A 24,380-nucleotide genomic window follows, 5' to 3' on the forward strand; every position below is an offset into this window, starting at 1 on the left:
GAAAAGTAATATAACCGAATAAAAAAGTGTAGTGCAATCCTTAAAATCACTGCACGGGTTGGTACAACCGCTACATTTACCGACCGGTATAAGCAATGTCAGCATTTTCAGGTTCTTTATTCAACCAAATGATAAAATTTGGTACCATTTATAAAGTCACGGCACAAGTCAGTAAAACCACAGTATTGACCGACCTAGATAGAAAAGTAATATAAACAGATAGAAAAGTGTGGTGCAAGTAAAACTACTGCATTTACGGAACGAGATTGAGATTTCAGTATGTGTCATTTGAGTAATTTTCATATTCTTTACTTAACTAAACGAAAAATCGCGGCACCATCCATTAGATCACGGTAGGAGTCGGTAAAACTGCTGTGTTTACCGATCAAGCTCGAGATTTCTGTTGATGACATGCCAGTATTTTCGTGGTCTTTATTTAACTAAATAAAAATCTGGTGGTGTCGGAAAAAATTGCGGTGCTTCAAGTTACGATGTCACTGACTTATTTTTTACCTAGTAGCCGAAAAATGGGAGGGGCGTTCCCCCTGTCCCATACGAGGTTCTGCTTGTAGCAGGGTAACTGCTCAGGGATAACACCCAACTGTTAAACGAATGATTGGCCATAAAAAATAGACAAAGCAAAAAATATGTATCACCAATATATGCCATAATAATAATGAAAAAGGGCTATGATTCCTCCCAATTTATGGGTCCCAATTTTGGGCCATCCGCCCCAACTTTCGCCATAGCAAACAACACACACCAGGAGCATCAACTTTTCTCTTCAAACTGTAGCCCGTGTTGCACTTTTATAGCTTACATTTGAAGTCAAAGAAATTTATGATGAAAGACTACTCAATATATTGTCAACTATCAGTAATAGCTGAACAAACATATCAGCATAAAATGATTTAAAATTTTTTTTAACTTAAGAGAATAATACCTTTAAAATTCACTACACCATCCCCGTCAAAATCAGCTTGCTTAATCATCTCAGCAATTTCTTCATCTGTTAAGTTTTCGCCCAAATTCACACTGACGTGTCGAAGATCAATTGCATTTACAACTCCGTTGCCATCACTGTCAAACAGGTTGAAGGTGTCTTTGATTTCCACGTCACAATTATAGTCCCTGATTGTTCTAGCCATAACAGTCACAAATTCAGTGAACTCAATCGTGCCATTTCCTAGAATTTTGTTTTTTTAGTGTCAAAGATGATTTTAAACTCTGCGCTACAATTTTTTCAATCTCTTTGTATATAATCATGCAGCCTTTGATTAATCAATTCTCATCTTTATATCTGAATGGTTCTCCATCTTCCCCGCCCTATAACCCCACTTGAACTACTTCCTACTATGGATCTCTAGGTATAATCTGGTCGTTTACTCTCATAAGGGGATCCACGTCGGCAAAGCTATGAAACTGGCTAACGTCCCTGCTTAGCCTAGACACTAATGTATCTGTAGAATGCGCTAACGTATACTCTATTAAAGCTTCTTTAAAAATTCAGACCCCCAGAGATTCTAATTCCTATGCATTCAAAATCTCGGCATTACGATGTAATTTGAATTTTTAAGTTGACTTTTACTAAAGTGTAAATCACGTATCTAAGACTTCTGCTTATTTTTCCCACCAAGTTTCATCCCGATTCCTCCAATCTGAGCGTTTTCCATCATTTTAGGTTCCCCACCCCAAACTTCCCCCAATGTCACAAGATCCGGTCGTGACTTAAAATAAGAGCTTTGAGAAACGATATCCTTCTAAATATCAAATTTCATTGAGATCTGACCACCCGTTCGTAAGTTAAAAATACCTGTTTTTTTTAATTTTTCACAATTAACCCCCCCCCCCCAACTACCCCAAAGAGAGCGGATCCGGTCCGGTTATGTCAATCACGTATCTTAGACAAGTTTTTATTCTTCCCATCCAGTTTCATCCTGATCTCACCGCTTTAAGTATTTTCTAAGATTTCCGGTCCCCCCCCCCAACTGCCCCCCCCCCCAATTACGCTGGATCCGTTTGAGATTTAAAATAAGAGATCTGAGAAGATCTTAGCACTCCTTTGTAAGTTAAAAATACATAATTTTTTCTAATTTTTTAGAATTACCCCCCCTCCCCAATAGAGCGGATCCGTTCCAATTATGTAAATCACGTATCTAAGACTTCCGCTTATTTTTCCCACCAAGTTTCATCCATATCCCTCCAATCTAAGCGTTTTCCATCATTTTAGGTTCCCCCTCCCCAAACTCCCCCCTGTATCACCAGATCCGGTCGGGACTTAAAATAAGAGCTTTGAGACACGATATCCTTCTAAATATAAAATTTCATTGAGATCCGATCACCCGTTCGTAAGTTAAAAAAATTTTTTCAGAATTACCCCCCCCCCCCCAACTACCCCGAAGAGAGCGGATCCGTTCCGGTTATGTCAATCATGTATCTAGGACTTGTGCTTATTTTTCGCACCAAGTTTCATCCCGATCCCTCCACTCTAAGTGTTTTCCGAGTTTTAGGTTCCCCCTCCCCGACCCCCCCAATGTCACCAGATCTGGTCGGGATTTAAAATAAGAGCTCTGAGATACGATATTCTTCTAAATATCAAATTTCATTGAGATCCGATCACCCGTTCGCAAGTTAAAAATACCTCATTTTCTTAATTTTTTCAGAATTACCCCCCCCCCCCACAACTACCCCAAAGAGAGCGGATCCATTCCGGTTATGTCAATCATGTATCTAGGACTTGTGCTTATTTTTCCCACCAAGTTTCATCCCGATCCCTCCACTCTAAGTATTTTCCAAGATTTTAGGTTTCCCCTTCCCAACTCCCCCCCCCCCAATATCACCAGATCCGGTTGGGATTTAAAATAGCAGCTCTGAGACACGATATTTTTCCAAACATCAAATTTCATTAAGATCTGATCAACCGTTCGAAAGTTAAAAATACTTCAGTTTTTCTATTTTTTTCAGAATTAACGGGCCCCCCCACTCCAGATCGTCAAATCGGGAAAACGACTATTTCTAATTTAATCTGGTCTGGTCCCTGATACGCCTGCCAAATTTTATCGTCCTAGCTTACCTGGAAGTGCCTAAAGTAGCAATACCGGGACCGACAGACCGACAGAATTTGCGATTGCTATATGTCACATGGTTAATACCAAGTGCCATAAAAAGAGCGAGAGAGCTTGAACTCTAGTATTCCCGAACTGTCATGTGCGTTCGATATGGATAAGAAGTTCCAAATTTTCGAAGCCGAAATCTTCATTAGCATCAAATCAAAATCAACCGAAAGGTTAAGGCGGCTGATCAGCTGCCCCCCCCCCCACCAAAAAAAAATTGCTATGCCCATGGAGAAATTTTTCAAATAATACAGCAAGCCTAGCCATTCTAAAAATTCTAAAAATTGATAATCTACATGTAATTCCAAAAGATCTGCTAGATCTCTGAAAATCTCATTTATTCTTCTTTCATTCGCAGCAGAAAAAAGCAAGTAAAATATAAAAATAAAATTTTCTTTTAATGAATGCCCTGGGACACACAGAAGATAGTGAAGGGACATCCCCAACAAGAGTTAGACCGTAAAGCGCGCCTATTCCGTGTTTTCCACCCCGTAAGAATAATGGTCTGACCCCCTCCACCTGAGCGATCTGACCTGCCTGCAGCTTATTAAGAGGATACTTCGTGGTTGGTCTTAGGGAAAATACAAGAAATATATGAATTAAAATATATAAACGATGACCCGAATACTATTCAACAAGAAGCCCCCTTTGAGGTCACCCTTTAGTATGAAAATTATATATAATAGTCTGAGCCAGAATGTATGTGGCAATTGGCTCCATGGCTTTTCCAAAGATGATCAAATTTGATTTTAATGGACATTATTTTAAAGATGCGCCAAAAGATAAATAAGGAGAATAGAGAGAATAGGAAAACTAAAAGAACAGGGAGCCTAAAACAGGATAGCATAAATGATCCTACCATCAGCGTCTACTCCTTTTATAGTGACCAGGATTTCGGCATCCGTGGGCTTTTCTCCCACAGATGTAATAACAACTGCCAATTGGCGTCAAAAGGGAAAAGAGAGACAGAATTAGAAGAATAGAGAGTTTAAAAAGGACAACATAATGTTCTTGATATCGGCGTCTAATCCTTTTATAGTGTCCAGGATTTTGGTGTCCGTAGAGTTTTCTCCCAGAGATATGATAACTACTGTCAATTGGCGTCAAAAGAGAACAGAGAGAGAGAATTAGTAGAATAGGGAGCCTGAAAAGGAATAAAATTGTTCCTACCATCAGCGTCTACTTCTTTTATAATGTCCAGGATTTCGGTATCTGTAGGGTTTTGTCCCAGAGATTTCATAACTGCTGTCAATTCACTCGTAGAGATTCGACCGTTTCCATCTTTGTCGAAAATGGCAAATGACTCTTTTAAATCATCCATTTCTTCTTCAGTGAATTGTTTTGGCTAAAATGATTTAAATTTTTAGCGCAACTGATAAAAAATTCAGTAAATAAATGCTACCGAAAATAGCTTATACAACAATTAAAGAGAAGCGAAAAAACAGAAATAAAAAGAAATAACAGCGAAAGAAAAATGTATAATGAAACAAGTTCAGCTTTAAAGTTCAGGTTTAAATCCAATTGACAGGATTTTTATTACTGACAAAGAGAAAACTATATACAAAAATATCAAGAACCAACACTGCACAACAGGCAAACACAATTGAGCCCAAAGATATCATTTACAATTTGACTTGATTTCTATTATTTGTTTATTATTCACTTTCTATCATCAATATGGAAGAAACAATTGAAAAAATTATGATTTTTTTTTTGAATATCTGATCGATATTGAAGAAAAAAATATACATAAGCAACTTAATTTCCGAACAGAAACCTACCAATTGGTACAAAAATTTTCGACCAGTCTGTGTTCAGGAAGGAAGATACCAAGCCTCGTTTTAAGGTGTTAAGCATAAAGTTGATTTGAGACAGTTCGGCATAAATCATTTTTAGGCTACCCCTGTGCAGTCCACTGACGATTTTTAGAAGGATTTAATCAAGGTTGCGACACGTCAGACCATTGCCCTCCTTTCCTTTCTTTTTTCTTTTTGTTTTCACTCATGTAGGCCCATGTCCAAGATACAATTCACATAATTTAAGAAAACGTCCTAATTTGTCGTAAACTAGAGTGACAATCCCTGAAAACTAAATATGAATCTTCAAAGTCTGCGAGAATTCGCTCATATCATCGCTAAAAATGTATATTCATTGGCCCAAAGTGTGCATTATGCCTCACAGTATGGCATAATATTTTATTAAGTCGCGGTGGCCACTGGTGTCGCGGAATTTAAATCAGTTTATGCTCCAGGACTCATGGCAAAATCTAGGGTAAAGTGGATTTCACGCTATGTACATAATTTTCTATACTAATTAGCTAATTTACGCTACGTTACGTATAACCTTTCACACTTAGATAAGTTCTTTCACATTAGGTGAACACAGCAATCCATGAAACCACCACAATCATCGTCTACAATCATCACAAGTAAACCATTCAAAAACTAAAAACAGAGTTGAGGCTTCGAGCTCTAGTCAAGTGTGAAATGCTTTCTGAAAGAAGTTTATTAATTTTTTTTTTATTAATTGCTCACCTAGAAATTCTATTTTGTTGCTACTACTTGGACTTTTCCATGGCGTAACGTAAACTTGATTAATGTAACATTCCAAGTACAGTGTGAGCCTACTTGGCACCAGGGCTTTCACCTTATTAGAAAAAATCACTAGATTTCAGTGATTTTTGGGTGATTTAGTGCTTTTCTTCAATAATCTAGTGATTTATGAGACGATTTATTGATTTTTTTTTTTGTTTTGGCAATAAAACAATCACTAGATACAGTTAGAAATCACTGGGGTTGGTAACCCTGCTTGGCACTGTCTAAGTTACGAACAAAATTTGCTCCGTGAGATTTTACATCGTAACGTAAAGTCTTAAATTATTCTCCTGTGAGAGGCTCAATGAAGTACTGCAAAAGAACAATAAAAACAAGGGAAATCATCTAAGATGTTGAATTACATTTTTTCTACGTTTAAGTGTTGTATAAATGCACTGGTACGCCATGCAGAGTTAATAGTTTATTTGCGGCCAAAAAAATTCTGCGAGCAGATACTAAACAGATATATAATTCAATTTTTTTTTAAAGCGAATTTAAAGAAAAAAAAAACTAAATACTTCCTCAGGATTGAGATAGAAAATGTCAGTAAACGCCTACACAAAGAATTGTGAAGCATGGATACAGGTTTTTTTCAGATAGAACTTGGGATTGTAAAATCAAATTTATCCGATAGGTAACGATAATTTCGAGTCATTTCAAACTTTTTAGATCCTCAGCCAGAGGCAAGGCCACACCCTGGGCTTCTCAGTGGTGCAATACGTGGCCCAAGAGAGAATTTTTGCGGATGTGTACAGATTAAGTCCTTGCGTTTTAAAATCCTTAATTTATAACAGGTAAAGCAGAATAGAAAGTTATGCGGCAGGTTTATGTCTCTCAGATCCCAAGCGTGTTGGCAAGGACGCAACCACGATTTTCTTTCGGAGGGGGACTTGCCACAATTTTTTTTAAAAAAGCATAAAAAATTCTTTTATAAGCATTTTTCTTACGTTTTTACGCCCTCGACATTTTTTTTTGGGGGGGGGGGCAAATCTTGACCCCTCTTGGAGACACTCTTGCATATTGGACACTATTTTATCAAATTAAGAAACAACAGAAGAAGCACATTTTGACAGAATACTCCTTAAATGGTTCGTGAAATATTTAGCAAAATTTAAACAAAAGGAAGAGGAAATAGGAAATTTCTTTATTGAATAAATGTACTTACAGACTTTTCAGTGGGCTACTATATACACCAACGACTTTAATGTAAAAAAAAGCACATGAATAAAAGTCAAAGTTGAAAATAAACATAGAAATTAAATAGTAGAAAAAAAAATATCACACAAAATTTAAGGAGCTACAAAATACAAAACAATAGCGCAAAAATACAGACAGGACTAAACAAAAATCTGCATGCATCATAGGGAACAAGAATAATATTTCCAAAATAACCTCAGCCACATGCGAGTTTCATTTTCAGTTTGATTTTAAACTCTGATGAAGTTGGTGCAAATAAAAAAAAATACGCAATAGATTAGGGTGTTTTTTTAGGGTGTTGCACAATTATTGCACATAAATTAGGGTGTTGCACAATAAATTAGGGGCTTTTAATCCAAAGGTTATGCTACCCGGGTGCTTCTCTGTTGTTGTTGGTACAAAATTCAAGCCTTAAGTTTTTTTCTTGGATACCAATTAGGTTTATTTCAAGGTGGTTTCAAACATGGCAGAGAGAGACGAAGGGGAGGGGACAAGGAAAAAATACACAATCTCCCAATACGAGTTGCAAGGCTTACACCTTAGAATTTTTAGCATGTTCAGAATGAAACGTAATTATACCTTCAAACTTGATCCCGTATCAATAGATCAAGGAAGTTTACTGAAAAAAAACAGACTATGCCCTGGTCCAGAGGCAGTCGCAGATATACAAACAAAATTCCACCCAACGGGAAGAATGTTACTCACAAAATTATGCAATTTTTCTCGCAAAACCAAAGAGTTTTCAAAGACTTCGCTCTTCCCCCTCCTTGGATCATTTTTTGGAAGATTACATACTGCTCCGACATGCTATATCCCTAATCATATTTTGCATACTAGTATACAAGAGTGCAAATGTTCTAAAGATTTTTGAAAGCATATCTATTTGATTTAATGTTTTTCATTATTTTACTCAGTATTTCAACTTTATTTCATTACTTTATGTTCTGTTACCAACTAAAGACTGATTGTCAACAAGAGAGGATTACAAATCCTTTTGAGCCTTAGTTTGCTCCAAAGTAAAAACTTAGGTATGAAACAGGAAGTACTTCAATTAGATTATGAAATGAATAAATTTTTTTTAGATTTGTAAAGAAAAATCTGATCACAAATACAGTCTTGCATCGGGCTCCTTGGAGGCACATGTGCCTCACTTACAAAATACAATTCGTATGTGGTAAACCTTGCTAAACATAGCCTATTTCTACTAAAGGAAATTCAAACAGATAACATTAAATCTTTTGGTTCAAAAGCACAAACCGTTATACCGTTGTAACCCTTGTGTACCGTTAAACCGTTCTGCCGTTATAAACTTACTAAAGAAAGGCAGAGGAACATAAAGTAAGGAACATACGAGAAGAGTGAAACATAACTCATTTTGTTAGATGACCTTGTCGTCAGGCTTAAAACCAGAAGACGTATCGCAATTTTTGAACGATTATTTATTTGTCATAGAAAGGCAATGTGGTCCTGGAAAAGGATATGGTCTTGGTTTAAGGATATGGTCTAAAGTATGTGGTCTTGGAAAATGACTTAAGGTATTACGTCAAAAATACGTCGTATACATGGGGAGATATGATCAATCAAGTACATAACTATAAAGTCAAAAAAATTATTTTGCAATTACAAAACGAAGAAGATTTTGCCACCTTCATTAAAAATAAACTTAGATTTAGGCAATAATAAAGAAGAAAATTACAGCTCAAGACTTTCGATGAACCAAGTTATCGAACTCTCTCAGGCAATTCTACTAGATGAACCGGAAGTATTTAAATGGTTCTTAATAAATATAATAGTTTTGATTTTAATGCTTTAGTATACCTGCTGATGACGATCGCTTTATAAGTGGGTCGGATTATATTTAATCTGGATATTAAATATAGTCTTTATAATCTGGATATAAAGTCTGGATATTTATCCAGACTTTCGCATCTCTTTTCACTGTCTAATAAATGGACTTATCCCAATCTGAAAGTTTATTTGTTCATCTTTTCTTCATCTGTTTATTCTTTTTATTTATGTAGAAAAGACATTTGATTCGTTCTATCTTATTTATGTACATCAATCCTTAATTTATATTCATTGTTGAAGGTGGTTTTTGCCAACTACGCTTTTATTTTGATGCTTTTGGTACTTAAAAATAACCACATTCTTACCTTATATCATTAACTCTGCTTCATTTTATGATCACACCCTCCAAAAAAAATATCGAAAGGAGATTTTAAAATGGGAAAAAATAACAAAACTAAAAAAATTTTAAATAAAAAAATAACCAAAAATAAATAGAAAATTTCAAAATGAAAAAATAACGCAAAATAAAAGCAAATTTAAAAACGAAAAAATGAAAAATTAAAATAAATTCGAAATTAAAAAAGTTGTCTATATTTTAAGTGATGATACGACAGCCCTATGAGGTAAATGACAGAGTAAAGCCTATTGAAAAGTATTGGTAAGTATTGAGGTATGCATAAAATCGAAATTAATAAAGCCGCATATATTTTAAGCGATGATACAACAGCCCTGTGAGATAACTGATGGAATAAAGCCCTCTAAAAAGTATTGCTGAGTATTGGGTATATACACAAAGTCGAAATTAATGAAGTCATAAAGATGTTAAGCGATGGTACTGAAAAGTATTGCTTAGTATAGGAAATATGCATAAAGTCGAAATTAAACAAAGTCATATACATTTTAAGCGATGATGCGACTGCCCTACGAGAGAAATGATACAATAAAGCCTTTTGAAAAGTATTACTTAGTATTGGAGATATGAATAAAGTCGAAATTAATAAAGTCATATATATTTTAAGCGATGATACGACAGCCCTAAGAGGGGAATGATAGAATAGCTCCTTTGAAAAGTATTGCTTAGTATTGGGGATATGCATAAAGTTGAAATTAGTAAAGCCGTATATATTTTAAGCGATGATACGACAACTCTAAGAAAGAAATGATATAATAAACCTATTGAAAAGTATTGATTAGAATAGGGGTATGCATAAGGCAAAAACTGATAAAATTGTATATACTTTAAGTGATGATGCGACAGCCCTATGAGGGAAATGATACAATAACGCCTTTTGAAAAGTATTACTTAGTACGTGGTATGCATAAAGTCGAAAATATTAAAGTCGTATATAATTTTAGCGATGATACGGAAGTCCTATGAGACAAACGACACAATTAAAGCCTTTTGAAAAGTACTTCTTAGTATAGGGGTATACATTAAGTGAAAATTAATAAAGTCGTACATATTTTAAGCGATGATACGACAGCCCATAGGTAAACTTAGAGTGTCTTAGTTGTTGACGATATCGCTGACGATCGCTGTTGAATTTGACGACCCTATCGCCAGCTTTTAGGTATTAGGATTCAACGAAAGGTCAAAAGAAGATATGAGTACTCCTCTACCAGTATCATAAACCATATCTTGTCTATATGCCGGAACTGTTACCTTTGTGGTAATGTGGTAATAGACTGTGACATCACAGGCAAAATAAAAAAGGCATTGGCAGAAAATATCACTAAGGAATATAAAGACGAATAAATAAAAAACAAAGCGCCAGCAAACGTTACTACCATCATCGAGAGCTTATCAAGAGATACAGTCAATAAATCAAATAATACCAATGACAAAACTGATATTGGACTTGTAGCGAAAACTATGTCAAAAGCCGTGTGTGGCAGCAAAGTCGAATGACAAGAGAAAACATGATGAAGCATTTTCTGGAACGAATTCAAGACATTCAAGTTGTTATTATCTAATATTAATAACATATATCATTGTATATGTCATTATTTCAGTAAAACAAATCTCATTGCATTACTTTGTTATGTTTCTATTATTTTCTTAGGGTACGCTAGGAACTCAAACGTTTAGAATGCTTGTTCAAAACTCAGATATGCAAGAACAGGAGTTTTTGGACATGAACACTCTTACCGGGCTCAAAGGTAGTATTTAATTAATATGTTTAAACTTTATGATCAAGAGGGGTAAAGCTATTCAATCTTGGGGCAAATTCATTGAATAAACCACGTCATATTCTACTCATCAGTTCTAACTTTATGCTTAACAGAATTATACCTTTTTGTCCTTAGGAAAATTCCAGGAGTAAACCGTGTCAAGTTTAATTCATCTCTTCAGACTTTGTAATCAAGAGAGTTACAGCTATTTATTCTTGGGGAAAATTCGCTGAATAAACCACGTCAAATTTAATTCATCTGTTCAAACTTTATAATCAACAGAAATAAACCTTTTAGTCCTTGGCAAAATTCAAGGAATAAACTGTGAGAAAAATAATTCATCTCCTCAAACTTTACAAAAGACAGAGTTAAAGCTACTCATCCTTGGGAAAATCCACTGAATAAATAACGTCAAATTAGTTCATCTGTTCAACCTTTAAACTCGACAGAGTTAAACCTTTTAGTTCTTAGGAAATATAAAGAAATAAACCGTGTCGAATTTAGTTCAGCTGTTCAAACTTTGTAATCAAAGAGTTAAAGCTCTTCATTCTTGGGAAACCTCACTGAATAAACCATGACAAAACTTAATTCATGAGATCAAACTTCATATTCAACGGAGTTTTACTTTTTAGTTCTTAGGAAATTTCAAGGGATAAACCGTGTCAAATTTAATTATTCTGCATAAAATTTGTAATCAACAGAATTAAAGCTAGTCAGTCCTGGAAAAATTAACTGAATATACTACGCCGAATTTATTTCATTAGTTCAAACTTTAGGCTCAACAGAGTTAAACCTTTTAGTCATTAGGAAAATTCAAGCAATAGCTATGTAAAATTTAATTCATCAGTTCAGCATTTATACACAACAGAGTTAAACCTTTCAGTTCTTAGGAAAATTCAATGAATATATTATGTCAAATGTAATTCATCTGTTTAAAACTTTTAATCAACAGGGTTAAACCTTTTATTCCTCAGGAAAATTCAAGGAATAAATAATGCCAAATCTAATCCGTCTAGTCAAAATTTATACACAACAGAGTTAAAGCTATTCAAATTTGGGGAAAATTTACTGAAAAACCACCTTAGATTTAATTCTTCACTTCAAACTTTATACTTAACAGAGTAAAACCTTTTTGATCCTTAGGAAAATTTAAGGAATAAACCATGTCAAATTTCAACTTTTCGACTTTAAATTTCGACTCCAAGGATGCCAAAATACTAAACAATACTTTTCAAAAGGGTCTATTGTGTCATTTCCCTCATAGGGCTGTCGTATCAACGCTTAAAATACACACGACTTTATTAGCATTGACTTTATGCATACCCCAATATTGAACAATACTTTCCATAAGGCTTTACTATATCATTTCCCACGAAGAGTTCTCGTATCATCACTTAAAATATATACGACTTTATTAATTTCTATTTTATACATAGCCCAATACTAAACAATACTCTTCAAAAGGCTTTATTGTGTCATGTCCCTCATAGGGCTGTCGTATCATCGCTTAAAACATATATGCCTTTATTATTTTGGACTTTATTCATATCCTTATGCTTTACAATACTTTTCAAAATGCTTTATTCTATCACTTCTCTCATAGGGATGTTGTATCATTGCTTAAAATATATGCAACTTTATTAATTTCGAATTTATCCATACCCCAATACTAAACAATACTCTTCAAAAGGCTTTATTGTATCATTTCCCTCATAGGGCTGTCGTATCATCACTTAAAATATATATGGCTTCATTAATTTCGACTTTTCGCGCATCCACAATACTAAGAAATACTTTTCGAGGGCTTTATTCTATCATTTCCCTCATAGGGCTGTTGTATCATCGTTTAAATATGTAAAACTTTATTAGTTGCCACTTTATGCATACTCTAATAAGAAGCAATACTTTTCAAATTTGTTTTTATTTTTCTTTATTTTTTTCATTTTAAAATTTTTTAATTTTTAGTTATTTTCTTTTCATTCTTAAATTTGTTTTAATTTTTCGTTTTTTTTCATTTTTAAATTTGTTTTTTATTATTCGTTGTTTTTTTGTAAATTTGTTTTCATTTTTCGTTATTTTTCTTTATCAGAAGTTGGAGGAGGGGTATTAGGGCCCTTGGAATTGGGGCATGGATGACCATAAGTCCCCTCTAAAAGAACTGTTGGTATAAGCACTCATTCCGATGAATATGATGATACAAGCACTTACACAAAAGAATTTTATAAATACTGTCATGTAAAGTTCAATACTATATCATAAATTCTATTAGTCCAATTTGAAACCAAATGAAATGGTTTACTTTCTTTTGTTAATACTGTTCAGACAGGTATGTGAAAATGAGATGCCAGCTAAATTATGCTAATTATGTATATCTCTGATAGTATGGTCGTGTAAGTAGGTCAATGACCCAAATGCCCAAATAAGGACGTATACCCAGGAGCTATTAATGCTGTGCTACTAATAGGTTTTTACTTGTTACTTCCGACTGGAAACAACGTTGTGGAATTACCGTTTTCCAAGCCGAAGGGTATGTGTAAATTCTTAGACTGGAAACTAGCACTAGTGTCAGAAAAAAAAAACTATGAACGCCATCCAGTGTTTATATGCTTTATATGCTTTTTGTCAACACTAGCGCTAGTTTCCACTCTTGTAAGTTACCCATACTCTTTGTTCCAACCCTTAAGGTACTACTCGGCAGAAAAACTATAAAGACATTATTTTCTGTGTTGTTTAAAGCTACAAGAGTATTGGAAACGTTCTTTTCCATGCGTACGATAATTGAAGCAGGATGTAAGCTTATTAAACTTACTTTGGGAATGGGAACAAGCACTTTCCAAAATGAGGGGTCTTCCTCTGCAGCGCGTCGAACCGGAGGTGGACATTCAATTTCAATGCATTCTTTTTCAAACAGGCAGGAGGCCTTTATGACTATAGGTTCAGTGCTAGTTTTCTTGAATTTTTTAGCCACAGCAGCCACAAATTCAGAGAACTCAATTGTGCCATTTCCTATAAAAAGTTCATTTTTATCACAAAATTGACATGATATCGTGTATCATTCTCTTATAGCTTTATGTGCTTGATGAATAGAGAAGCAAATCCAGAATCCCCCCTCGTGTTGTTCCCTACTCCTCTCTACTATACCCTACTCTTGCTGTATCACCCATTGATTGCTTTAACTCAAAGCACGAAACAAAATTCGTTCCATAATTAACTGAAATAAGTAACTGTCAGCATGGGCATAAGATTTTGTCGTCTTTACTGGCAGATAATTCTTCCAAGATTGTTGCAAACAGAGGGAAGTATAATAGACATGCGCTGGCCAAACTTCATTCTACTTTCTGTGATCATTCTGTCCTTTCTGCTCCAGGTCTTTTCCCCCTTCTTAATAATGGTAATTTAAAAAGAATTCGGATAAATTATTTCAAATTTTGCAAGTTTGTTCTGTATTTTCCACCTTGGACAAAAAACCGGATTCTTGTTAGAAAATTTTCAGTTCCTAATATAACTTTGAAGTTGGAGGTAACTCTCACAGATAACTCTCCGGTACTTTTGCACGCCTATCCCTTCACCACCGTCTTATCCGTTTCTTTCGTTGATTTTGTGTGTGTATTTGTTTTTCTATTGTTTTTTTTTATTTATTCTTACTCCGCCATATTTACTTTATGTATCATGTGTGTGAAAAATAAAATAAATAAAAAACAACCAAAGTCTTCAGATTTTCCCCCTTATTTTCCTTATTTATGTGTCTATTTTGATTTTTTTTTTTAATTCGATTTTTATGAAATATGTTTTAAAAGGTTTTTATCAAACATGACACTCAATTGACTTTCAACTTTGTTACGTTTTTTTAGTTTCTTGTTTGTTTTATACTTCGAAATACGATTTTGGCCAGTCAGGGCTTGTAATAAATTTTTCGTTTTTTGTGTTTCGTCTCCCTATTTCTACCAATGTTTTGTGATTTTTCACTTTATATCACCGTTGACCTTGTGCCACTTTCCTTGACGTTATCAAATTTTGTGCCATTTTTTTAGTTCTTTTGTCTTGTTTTAGATCTAAAATTGCAAATTCGACCCGCATTAGCTAGCGATAGTTAATTTCGGGAGAAATCTTATGTTATTATCAAGGGGAAATTAAAAGTAATACTAACTAAACTTGGCTTTGAGGCAGTTTTACAACAGTTTGTGGAAATAAACTATAAATAGAGAGCGATACACGCGTATAATAGACGAAATTTTAAAAATGAAATTTTAGAAACAATATCAATAGGGAATTAATACCTCATATTTATTAAGTTTAAAGGTGCTCACTGAAAACTATTAGCATATACAATTTACTAATACCCTTATTACGAACTGAAATAATCGGAGGTGAACTAGGCCACTTCTCGTGCTGTTTTCCACTCCTTGAGAAAAAAGCGGCCATACATGTCGCCACATGAAAATTTCAAGACAGCCAAATTAATCAAAAAGTTCAAATATAAAAAAGTATATATAAATGTAGCGTGACCAGTTCAGCTAAGGAGCAAAGGCGAAAGTTATAAATAACTTCTCATTACGACCGATAGTATATAAAAAGAGCAAATAATACAAAAGGTAGAATATATAAAACGGTATATATATGATACAGCATATAAAACGGTAGAATATAAATCGAGTAAAGAATAACGGATCTTCAATTATGTAATTTGTGCCCTCATATCTCATCATCCCATTAGTCCATTAGTGTATCTCCTTAATCCCCTCCTCTTGGTATCTCCTTCATCCATAAGGAGTATCTCCTTAATCTCTTCTTCTTCGTATCTCCTTAATCTATACTTTTGTGCCTTTTCAATTTCCCCTTATTCTAGTAAGACATATTACTCAGAAATTTCATATAAAAAACTCTTTATCTCTTCTACAAAGCTTATGGAAGTTTTGCTAATGCTTCTAGCTGCTTAACTACCTTTCCTCCATAAAAAACATCTTCTTCTGCTTTGCAAACTATCAAGTTTTGGCAGCACATTTTTTCATTTTACAATTATAAATTCTCCGGTCTTGTCCTATGAAACTCCCCTAACAGTCTTTGGAATGTTCTAGTGAAACTCTCATGCTGAAGTCAGTTAACTTCACACCTACCTCGTAAGCACTTACCCTCAATAAATCTCAGCTTTGGATTATGCATCAATACTAATTTATGAGAGAATTCTGCTTTCATTACCCTTCTCTACATTTTAAATGTATGAGGACCAATTCGTTTTGTAAATAAATTCGCCAAACGCTACGTGGCGTTGTTTATCTTTCTTTTCGACACTAGCGCCAATTTTCACCCCTAAAACTTTACCACACTTGTTTCAAAATCTGCAGGAATAACAGTTAGTAATTGAAAAATATGGCTTTATTTTAGTACTTGTTTAATTACACTAGTTATGCTTTGTATTCTTTGAGGTAGAGATTCCAAAACCCTTTTGGGTCCTAATCATGGCTGACCTTCCCTAACTCCTATACAGTAACCACGTATATGCAAATGCAACCAGTGGATATATATCCATAAATGCAATCATTGTCTGTTTCTAACTCAGTTTAAAAGAAACGAAAAAGCGCCCCTTCGTTTATATAAAAACAATATTATTAGTGGATCAACTAAAATGATTCTTTGGAGGAGGGCAACAATCAGAGCCCCAAACATCATTAATCCCCAACCCTCCCCAAAAGTTGCAAAGAAAAATAGACTAAATTCAGGTTGAAAAGATAACTACAATTACGAGATCATTGGTTGGCATTCTTTTTCGAGGTGCAAATGTGCACCTCCTCGTCTATAAAATATTGCTAACTACATTTTCTTGCTATTTTTATCATCTAAATTCTACATTTTGGGGAGCAATTTCTTTAATTTCATGTTTAATTGAGGTGTAAATTGTAAAGACTGTTTCGGATTTTTTATGCAATTTTTTTATTATAAACTAATAAATATAAAATTATGCTGCCACATTCAGTTACCTGGTTTCTAGATTTATTGTCCCCTCCACAGTCCTTACCCTATATGCGGCACCGCTATATGTTATGCGAACTGAACTATTCGTCGGTAAAGTGAAGTTACAGTAAAAAAAAGGAAACTACCTTATTTAAAATGACTGGTAATAAAAAACAGGCATTACAAAAAAAAAGATAAACCTAAAAATGAGAAAAAATGCCTACCGTTGGTATCGACTTTTTTGATTAAATCAAGGATTTCAACAGCCGTAGGATTGTGTCCGAGAGATTTCAGGACTGACATTAATTCAGAAGCAGTGATTTGGCCATTACCATCTGTGTCGAATATATCAAACGTGCTTTTCAATCTAATCATTTCTTCGTCAGTGAACTGGTTAGCCTGAAATGAAATTTGTCCATAGGACGATACTGTGATATATACTTTAAAACAAAGGGTCAAAGTCTGTTAGTGGCTTTTGAGGGGGCGCAGACTTCCAGAAATCATGCACCCCAGGTGGCGCGTGCCAAACGTGGCAAAAGTGTGACAGAGTTGTATCAAGCATTGCACGGAATCTGTCGCACGCGTAGAAACTGTGCCACGCATGATGGAACCCCGTGGCACTCTGACTTGTACACCAGGCGGAGGAAATATGCAACCCCTCAAATGGTTCAAAATTCACGCACCTCTATGCTTGACTTTCAAAATAATTCCCACCGGAGTAACGGGTACAGCATTAGAAATAGAAATAGAGTAATAAAAGTCAATATTCCCTTGAAAAATTCCTCTTTCATTCCTGGAATAGGTCCAAATAACACTTTCTCCTGGAGGAAAATTATTCCATCCGTCTAAGGATTTGACATGCAAGAGATATAGGTACCTATAGTTAAGAATTGAATTGCCTTAATTTCACAGAAATGCGTCAAACTCCAAAAAACTTTTTTGAGTGCTGGCCAATGGCCTGCGCAGCACAGGTACCAATCTCTTGATTCTCTGCCTTTGGCCGGGAGTGCCATGCACGGTTGGGGGCAAATCATCTGACGCTTCCCGTGCTCCACCCCCCCCCCCAAATTGTAAAGGCACTAATTTAGAGCTGGGTCGACTCTGGCTAAGCTTATAGAGTCGCACCACTGACCTCCGTTCCAAACCAAATAACCAGCGACACCAGAATTCGAGCCCCCCTGTCCTAAGGATTTCAAGTGCATCAATAACTTTGCTAAATACACCAGTGTTGGGCGTCAGTCCCTAAGAGACGCACCTTGATTTTGGATGTTTAAAACATCTTCATTCCGCGAGAAAAGTGAGTTCTGTCAAGTTAGTGTTTTCACAAACAAGCCCTTCTTACGCATAAATAAAGTTAACACGGCAGGGATTTAAATAACAATGACCCGTGCTTCTATCTCTCTAAGAAAAAGGTATGAAAGTTCTTATACATAGTGGTTAAAACCTGAAATATAACACACAAGTTCGAAAGCATTAAATAGTTTCGCTATAAGTACAGCTCTTACAAAGGTAGGATGAAATAAGTATTATATTCGTCATCTTTTGGATTACATAGGGATTTTTACTACCTGATTGTTAATAGTCAGAGGCATCACTGATGGAGGGTAGGGACAGACAAGTACACTGGGTGATTCGGATCCAGTTCGTTCACCCTTCTAAAAAATCTCAATAATTTTCTATAGCTTATATTTTATTATTTAGTTCTCAATTTCAATATTATACCAAATAAACACGGTTTCGAAGTCTAATAGTTGTGGTGCAGGCATAAGAGACTACCTAAGGAAGTGGCATCACTGGTGATATGTGTTGTTTACTATCCGTCCCGTGGCCCTTATCGTAAAGATCTTGTGAATTACTCACTGAATTGCACTGACAATGTACGATCCTTGTATCATAGTATCATAATCACTGGCAACTTTAAAGACTTGGATCCCACATTGATAAACAATTCGCTGTCACTTAAGCAGATTGTTAGATCCCGTCTTTAGCAACTGCAAGGAATACTACAATACCGCAGTTACATTACCCCCACTACGTATGAGTAACCACCTGTGTGTTGCTTGGGTACCTAATCATTTTATCCCAAATAGACAAAAAAAATAGTGGGGTGTACAGGCCCTACACACCTGAGCTAGTAAATCTCTACAATAATTTGCTCAAAAATCGTCACTGGTGTGATATCCTCTCATTGTCTGATGGTGACGAAATGGCACGTTTATTTTGTAGGGAACTGTTCGAAAAAAACTCTGAAATTTTCCCACAAAAAACTAAACATGTGAAATCGAATGAAAAATCATGGATTACTCAAGATATTCGGGATCTGATAAAATTGAGGAATGAATTGCATTTAACTGGACCTGAGGAAGATTTCAAAGGTTGAGAAATACAATTGTGTATAAAATAAATGTTCACGTAAGCAATATTTTTCAAAAATAATAAGCAAAATATCTGATAATCCGACTGTTTTATCACTGCAACTAATCCCTCTGACTACCGAACAGTCTGACTTGACGAGATTTTTGAATGACCTAAAAGCTGAATTAGGAAAGGTAAAACTGACGGTCAGCGAAATTAAGAGCTCTTATATGACTTTTTCCTTCCTAAAGGTTGACAACCACTCTTCTATTTCCCAACTGCCGATAAAGAAAACTGTTAAAATACTTGGAGTATTTTTGGACGAAGATTTAAGATGGAACTCACACGTTGACTATCTGACTAAAAAAGGCGCCTCACTTTTACAATCGTTTTCCAACCTGAAGAGATTTGGTATGCCAACTGAGGTTTTGAAATCTGTATACTGCAGGGATGTTGGACCTTCTCTTGAGTAAGCGTATCCAGCTTGGCATCCCGATTTGACGAAAGATCAATCGGATAGACTTGAGATGGTACAAGAAAGAGCTGTAAAAACTATACTTGCACATAACTACTCAACATATGTTGATGCACTAAAAACGACTCAACTTGAATTCACTTGATAGTCAAACAGTTCGTGGTAACGAACTGTAGTAAGGAGCGATCCGGCTCAATAGTAACCAAAACTCTAAAGAATGGAATTTTGATACCAATAGCTACATCAAAAGAATCGCATTTTGATGCTGATTTTAAATATATAAGTTTCATCAAGTCTAATCTTACCCATCAAAAGTTACGAGCCTGAGAAAATTTGCCTTATTTTAGAAAATAGGGGGAAACAACCCCTAAAAGTCATAGAATCTTAACGAAAATCACACCATCAGATTCAGCGTATCAGAGAACACTATTGTAGAAGTTTCAAGCTCCTATCTACAAAAATGTGGAACTTTGTATTTTTTGCCAGAAGGCAGATCACGGATGCGTGTTTATTTGTTGTTTGTTTTTTTTTCCCAGGGGTGATCGTATCGACCCAGTGGTCCTAGAATCTTGCAAGAGGGCTAATTCTAACGGAAATGAAAAGTTCTAGTCCCCTTTTTAAGTGACCAAAAAAATTGGAGGGCACCTAGACCCCCTCCCACGCTAATTATTTTCCCAAAGTCACCGGATCAAAATTCTGAGATAGCCATTTTATTCAGCGTAGTCAAAAACCTTGTTACTATGTCTTTGGGGACGACTTACTGCCCCGCAGTCCCCGTGGGAGGGGCCACAAGTTACCAACTTTGAGCAGTGCTTACATATAGTAATGGTTATTTGGAAGCGTACAGACGTTTTCTGGGGGATTTTTAGGTCGGGGGGGGGGGGGTTGAGAAGGTGGGGATATGTTGGGGGAACTTTCCTTGGAGGAATTTATCATGGGGGAAGAAAATTTTCATGAAGGGAGCGCAGGATTTTCTAGCACAATTTAAAAAAAAACAATGAAAAAATAAATATGAAAACGTTTTTTCAACTGAAAGTAAGGAGAAGCATTAAAAACTTAAAACGAACAGAAATTATTACGCATATGATGGGCTCACCTCCTCCTAATACCTCGCTCTTTACGCAAAAGCATTTTTAGTAATTTCAACTATTTATTCTACGGCTTTGGTGATTCAGGGGTTATTCTTAAGAAATTGGGACAAAGTTTAAGCTTTAGTGTTAGTTCTCATATTCCTTTTTTTTGTCGTTTTGTCTGTATACTCCGTCTCTGTTTACTTTGTATTGTATGACGGGTTAGAAATAAAATAAATAAATAAAGAGCGAGGTACTGACGAGGGGTTGAACCCCTTCATATACGTAATAAAAACATGAGAAAAAGAAGCTCGTTACGTAAGCTAATTTGTAAGTTACGTATATCTTTTACTAATAAAAACATTGGTAAAAAACTAAAAGTTCTAGTTGCCTTTTTAAGTAACCAAAAAATCGGAGGGCAACTAGGCCTCCTCCCCCGCTCCTTTTTTTCTCATAATCATTCGGTCAAAACCACGAGATAGCCAATTAGCCGAAAAAATAAATATGCAAATTTCGCTTTAACTATTCATCTGCGGAGAGCCAAAATTAAAACATGCATTGATTCAAAAATGTTCAGAAAATAAATTTAAAAAAAAACAAGTTAGTTTAACGGAAAGTAAGGAGCGACATTAAAACTTAAAACGAACAGAAATTACTTCGTATATGAAAGGAGCTGCTTCCTCATCAACGCCCCGCTCTTTACGCTAAAGCTTTTTACTGTTTTAAAAAGTAGAGTTAAGAGAAATAGTCTAACTTTAGCATAAAGAGCGGGGCGTTGATGAGGAAGCAGCCCCTTTCATACACGAAGTAATTTCTGTTCGTTTTAAGTTTTAATGTCGCTCCTTACTTTCCGTTAAAAAAACTTGTTTTTTTTATTTAATCGTAGACATGAGTTGACTTACCACTTTAGACTAAATTGTTTGAATTCCCCAGCTCATCATGGCCTACTACCCGACCTTGAGAGCCACCCTACTTAAGGACCAGTCACTAGATTCCGACAAAAAAAAATAATTGTCCACAGTTAATGACTTACCCAGCCTCTAGTACCGAGAGATATTGCAAATCGTTTGTCCCTGATTTTATTCGGTATTTAATAATATTACCTTGACGAATATTCAATGTTCGATGCAGTTTATTTCAGGTATTTGCCCGTGAGTGTTTTTGAATATACCAACCATTTATGTATTTAGTTATTCTGAAATATTCTATATAAACGGTCGCTATTTTAATCGTGAAAATAGATTCTTGACTTATTATAATTTTTTTACAACTCATTTTTACTTACTGACCTTGAAGCAGCACTTGCTGCCTTAATTTTTTTTATGTTGCTGTTTATTTGTTTTAGGTCTTTTTGTTTCATGACATGCTCATGAGAAAAAACTAAACACGATTCGATATCCCATTCAATGCTTTTTCCAAATATGACAATAACTCCCGTCGCAATTGCGTACAAGACCCCCGCCCCTAATGGGGCTGGTTACTGCCCTATACTATATACAAATATTCTCTGATTTTATGGGCTGGCATCATTTCTTGCACTTATTTCTCACCTAAAGTTCATCCACAACGCCAAATAGAGCCAATATAAAAAAAGAATGGTACTTATGCACCCTATTGACCACACCCAAAAAGCGAAGTTAGATTAATTATAATGAAATACACCAAAATATAATGAAAACATAATACTTTATTACCAAAATTATGAAAACTACAAAAGAAAACAATGAAAAGCAGGCCACCCAGAAAACATGGATGTCAGTTAGCATCGCGGTGAAGGGAGCTCTGCCTTCTGCCGCCTGCCCCATGTACTCCGCTAGATGTGATTTTAAATGACGGCAGGCTGTACCTTAGTGTCGTTTATTCTTCTACTTTGCGGAACGCCACATTATCTCTACTTGTGAGTAGATGCCCTGGTTTCTGGGTCGACAAAATTGTGTGACATGCTTAACTATTGGATGTCCATATTTTAACTTAAACTGTGTAATAATTTATTTTTAATAGAAGGAGGTTGTGGTTAGTAGCAATTTTATATTTATAGAATCATGGATCAATTTGAACTTACTTGTTTCATTGATTGGAAATTAGTTCTTATTTGGATTGGATCGAATATGAGTACTTGTCGGTTATATAATAAACACTCGAGAATTTCGATCGCAAATTATGGGAACATGACACAAGTAACTGGTCAGGCAACTTCTTTATACCAAACAATTAGCTATGGCTTGGTTGAAAAATAAAGTGTAGCTATAGTTTATTTAAGTATTTAGTTGGTATTTTGTTTTGGTTAGATTAGGTTACGTATTTAATATATACTATGCTTTACCCCCCCCCCCCTTAATGTGCAAATATATACCCCAAATGTTTCTAAACTGTTGTATTTTCATCATATTTTGTTTGATTTCATTAGTATTAATCGAACTTCACTTCCCGAGTGCTTTATTATATGACCGATACGTATTTATACGTATCGGTATTTCTACCGATACGTATATACGTATCGATACATTATACGTATATACGTATCGATACGTATATACGTAACATATATATTATATGACCGAATATTTGCGGGGTTTGGTATATTTCATTATGATCAACCAAGCTTCATTTCCTGGGTACGGTCGTTATAATACGCAAGTAAAGAAACTCTATAGTCTAGACTATATCCAGCTCCATTAAGGGAAGATTGGAGTCGAAGTCTCACAAATTGCTACCATTGCTAGTGCATCCAAGCCTTGGTAGCATTGGCAGTTATTTTGTAATTGGAAAGACCATAAAATACAGAATCGAATGGTATATTTATTTTTCTTGTATCCGATTTACGTCTTACAACATAAATTTACCAAATGGGCCATGACACATTTATGCTACAATACAGTCTGCCTTTCCTACTGAAAAAAGTATATACTTACCCTAGTGTACTATTTAGCCTAAAAACTGTCAAAGTTTTAAATAATTACTTAACATTAAGTTGCTTAAAAGTTTAAAATAGCCTACTGGCTTGAAATTAACATAAGAATATTTAGCTTTAAGCAATGTAGACCCAAGGTTATCAGCCCACAAGAATTCAGAGGGAATAGATTTTTAAAAAGGTATTTAAAAAAAAACTAAAAAAGGCATTTTTCAAAATGCAGAGATGGGGGACAATTTTCTGTTTCTATAAAACTACCAAAATAGGTATTTGTTTCAAAATCTAGAGGGGCATCAACAGCCCCCCTTCTTTTCTGTATTCTGAGTTTATCCCCCTCCCCCACAATTGGCACCCCATACAGAGTATAATAACCTTTGAACGCAACCATTGAAGCACGAACTTACCATTGCAATTGAAAATGATAAATCACCACTAAATACTATTTAATTGCCAACCAATTTGATTGACGTCACTGACCGGACTGGTTTTTTCTCTTTTGGTCTTTTTCGCATTTCTGAAAGCTGGCCGCTGATTGGCTGAATATTTGTCTGCATTGCGGATATTTGAATCCTGTCTGTTACGTCATATCATTTTCCATACTGGCTGTATTAAAAAAAAAGTTAAATCTCTAAATAAATGCAGTCAATAATATTCCATTAATACGGAATTCAATGCAAAGATGGACTGGAGGAGAATATGGTAACACTTAAGGATATAAGACTAGCAAAAGAAACCATAAAAATTCAAAAAGCAATC

The 24,380-nt window shown here is 35.2% G+C and overlaps 1 protein-coding gene across 2 annotated transcripts in view; it reads right to left on the reverse strand.

Moving 5' to 3' along the window:
* Positions 1 to 24,172, reverse strand: part of LOC136031812 (uncharacterized) — an 85,759-nt gene extending 61,587 nt beyond the window's left edge. Inside the window, exons 1-5 of one of the 2 annotated variants that reach the window (XM_065711630.1) lie at positions 24,029 to 24,172; positions 17,038 to 17,212; positions 13,674 to 13,870; positions 4,284 to 4,458; positions 944 to 1,186 (exon numbers count right to left, since the gene is read on the reverse strand). In XM_065711630.1, coding sequence (XP_065567702.1) covers positions 944 to 1,186; positions 4,284 to 4,458; positions 13,674 to 13,870; positions 17,038 to 17,212; positions 24,029 to 24,031 — 793 coding nt within the window. In that variant the 5' untranslated portion in view covers positions 24,032 to 24,172. The remainder of the gene's footprint in view (positions 1 to 943; positions 1,187 to 4,283; positions 4,459 to 13,673; positions 13,871 to 17,037; positions 17,213 to 24,028) is intronic. The other variant, XM_065711629.1, reaches the window with a different exon arrangement.
* Between the last annotated feature and the right edge of the window lie 208 nt (positions 24,173 to 24,380).

The sequence above is a fragment of the Artemia franciscana genome, chromosome 10 (assembly GCF_032884065.1).
Source record: "Artemia franciscana chromosome 10, ASM3288406v1, whole genome shotgun sequence".
In the NCBI taxonomy this organism is placed as follows: domain Eukaryota; kingdom Metazoa; phylum Arthropoda; class Branchiopoda; order Anostraca; family Artemiidae; genus Artemia; species Artemia franciscana.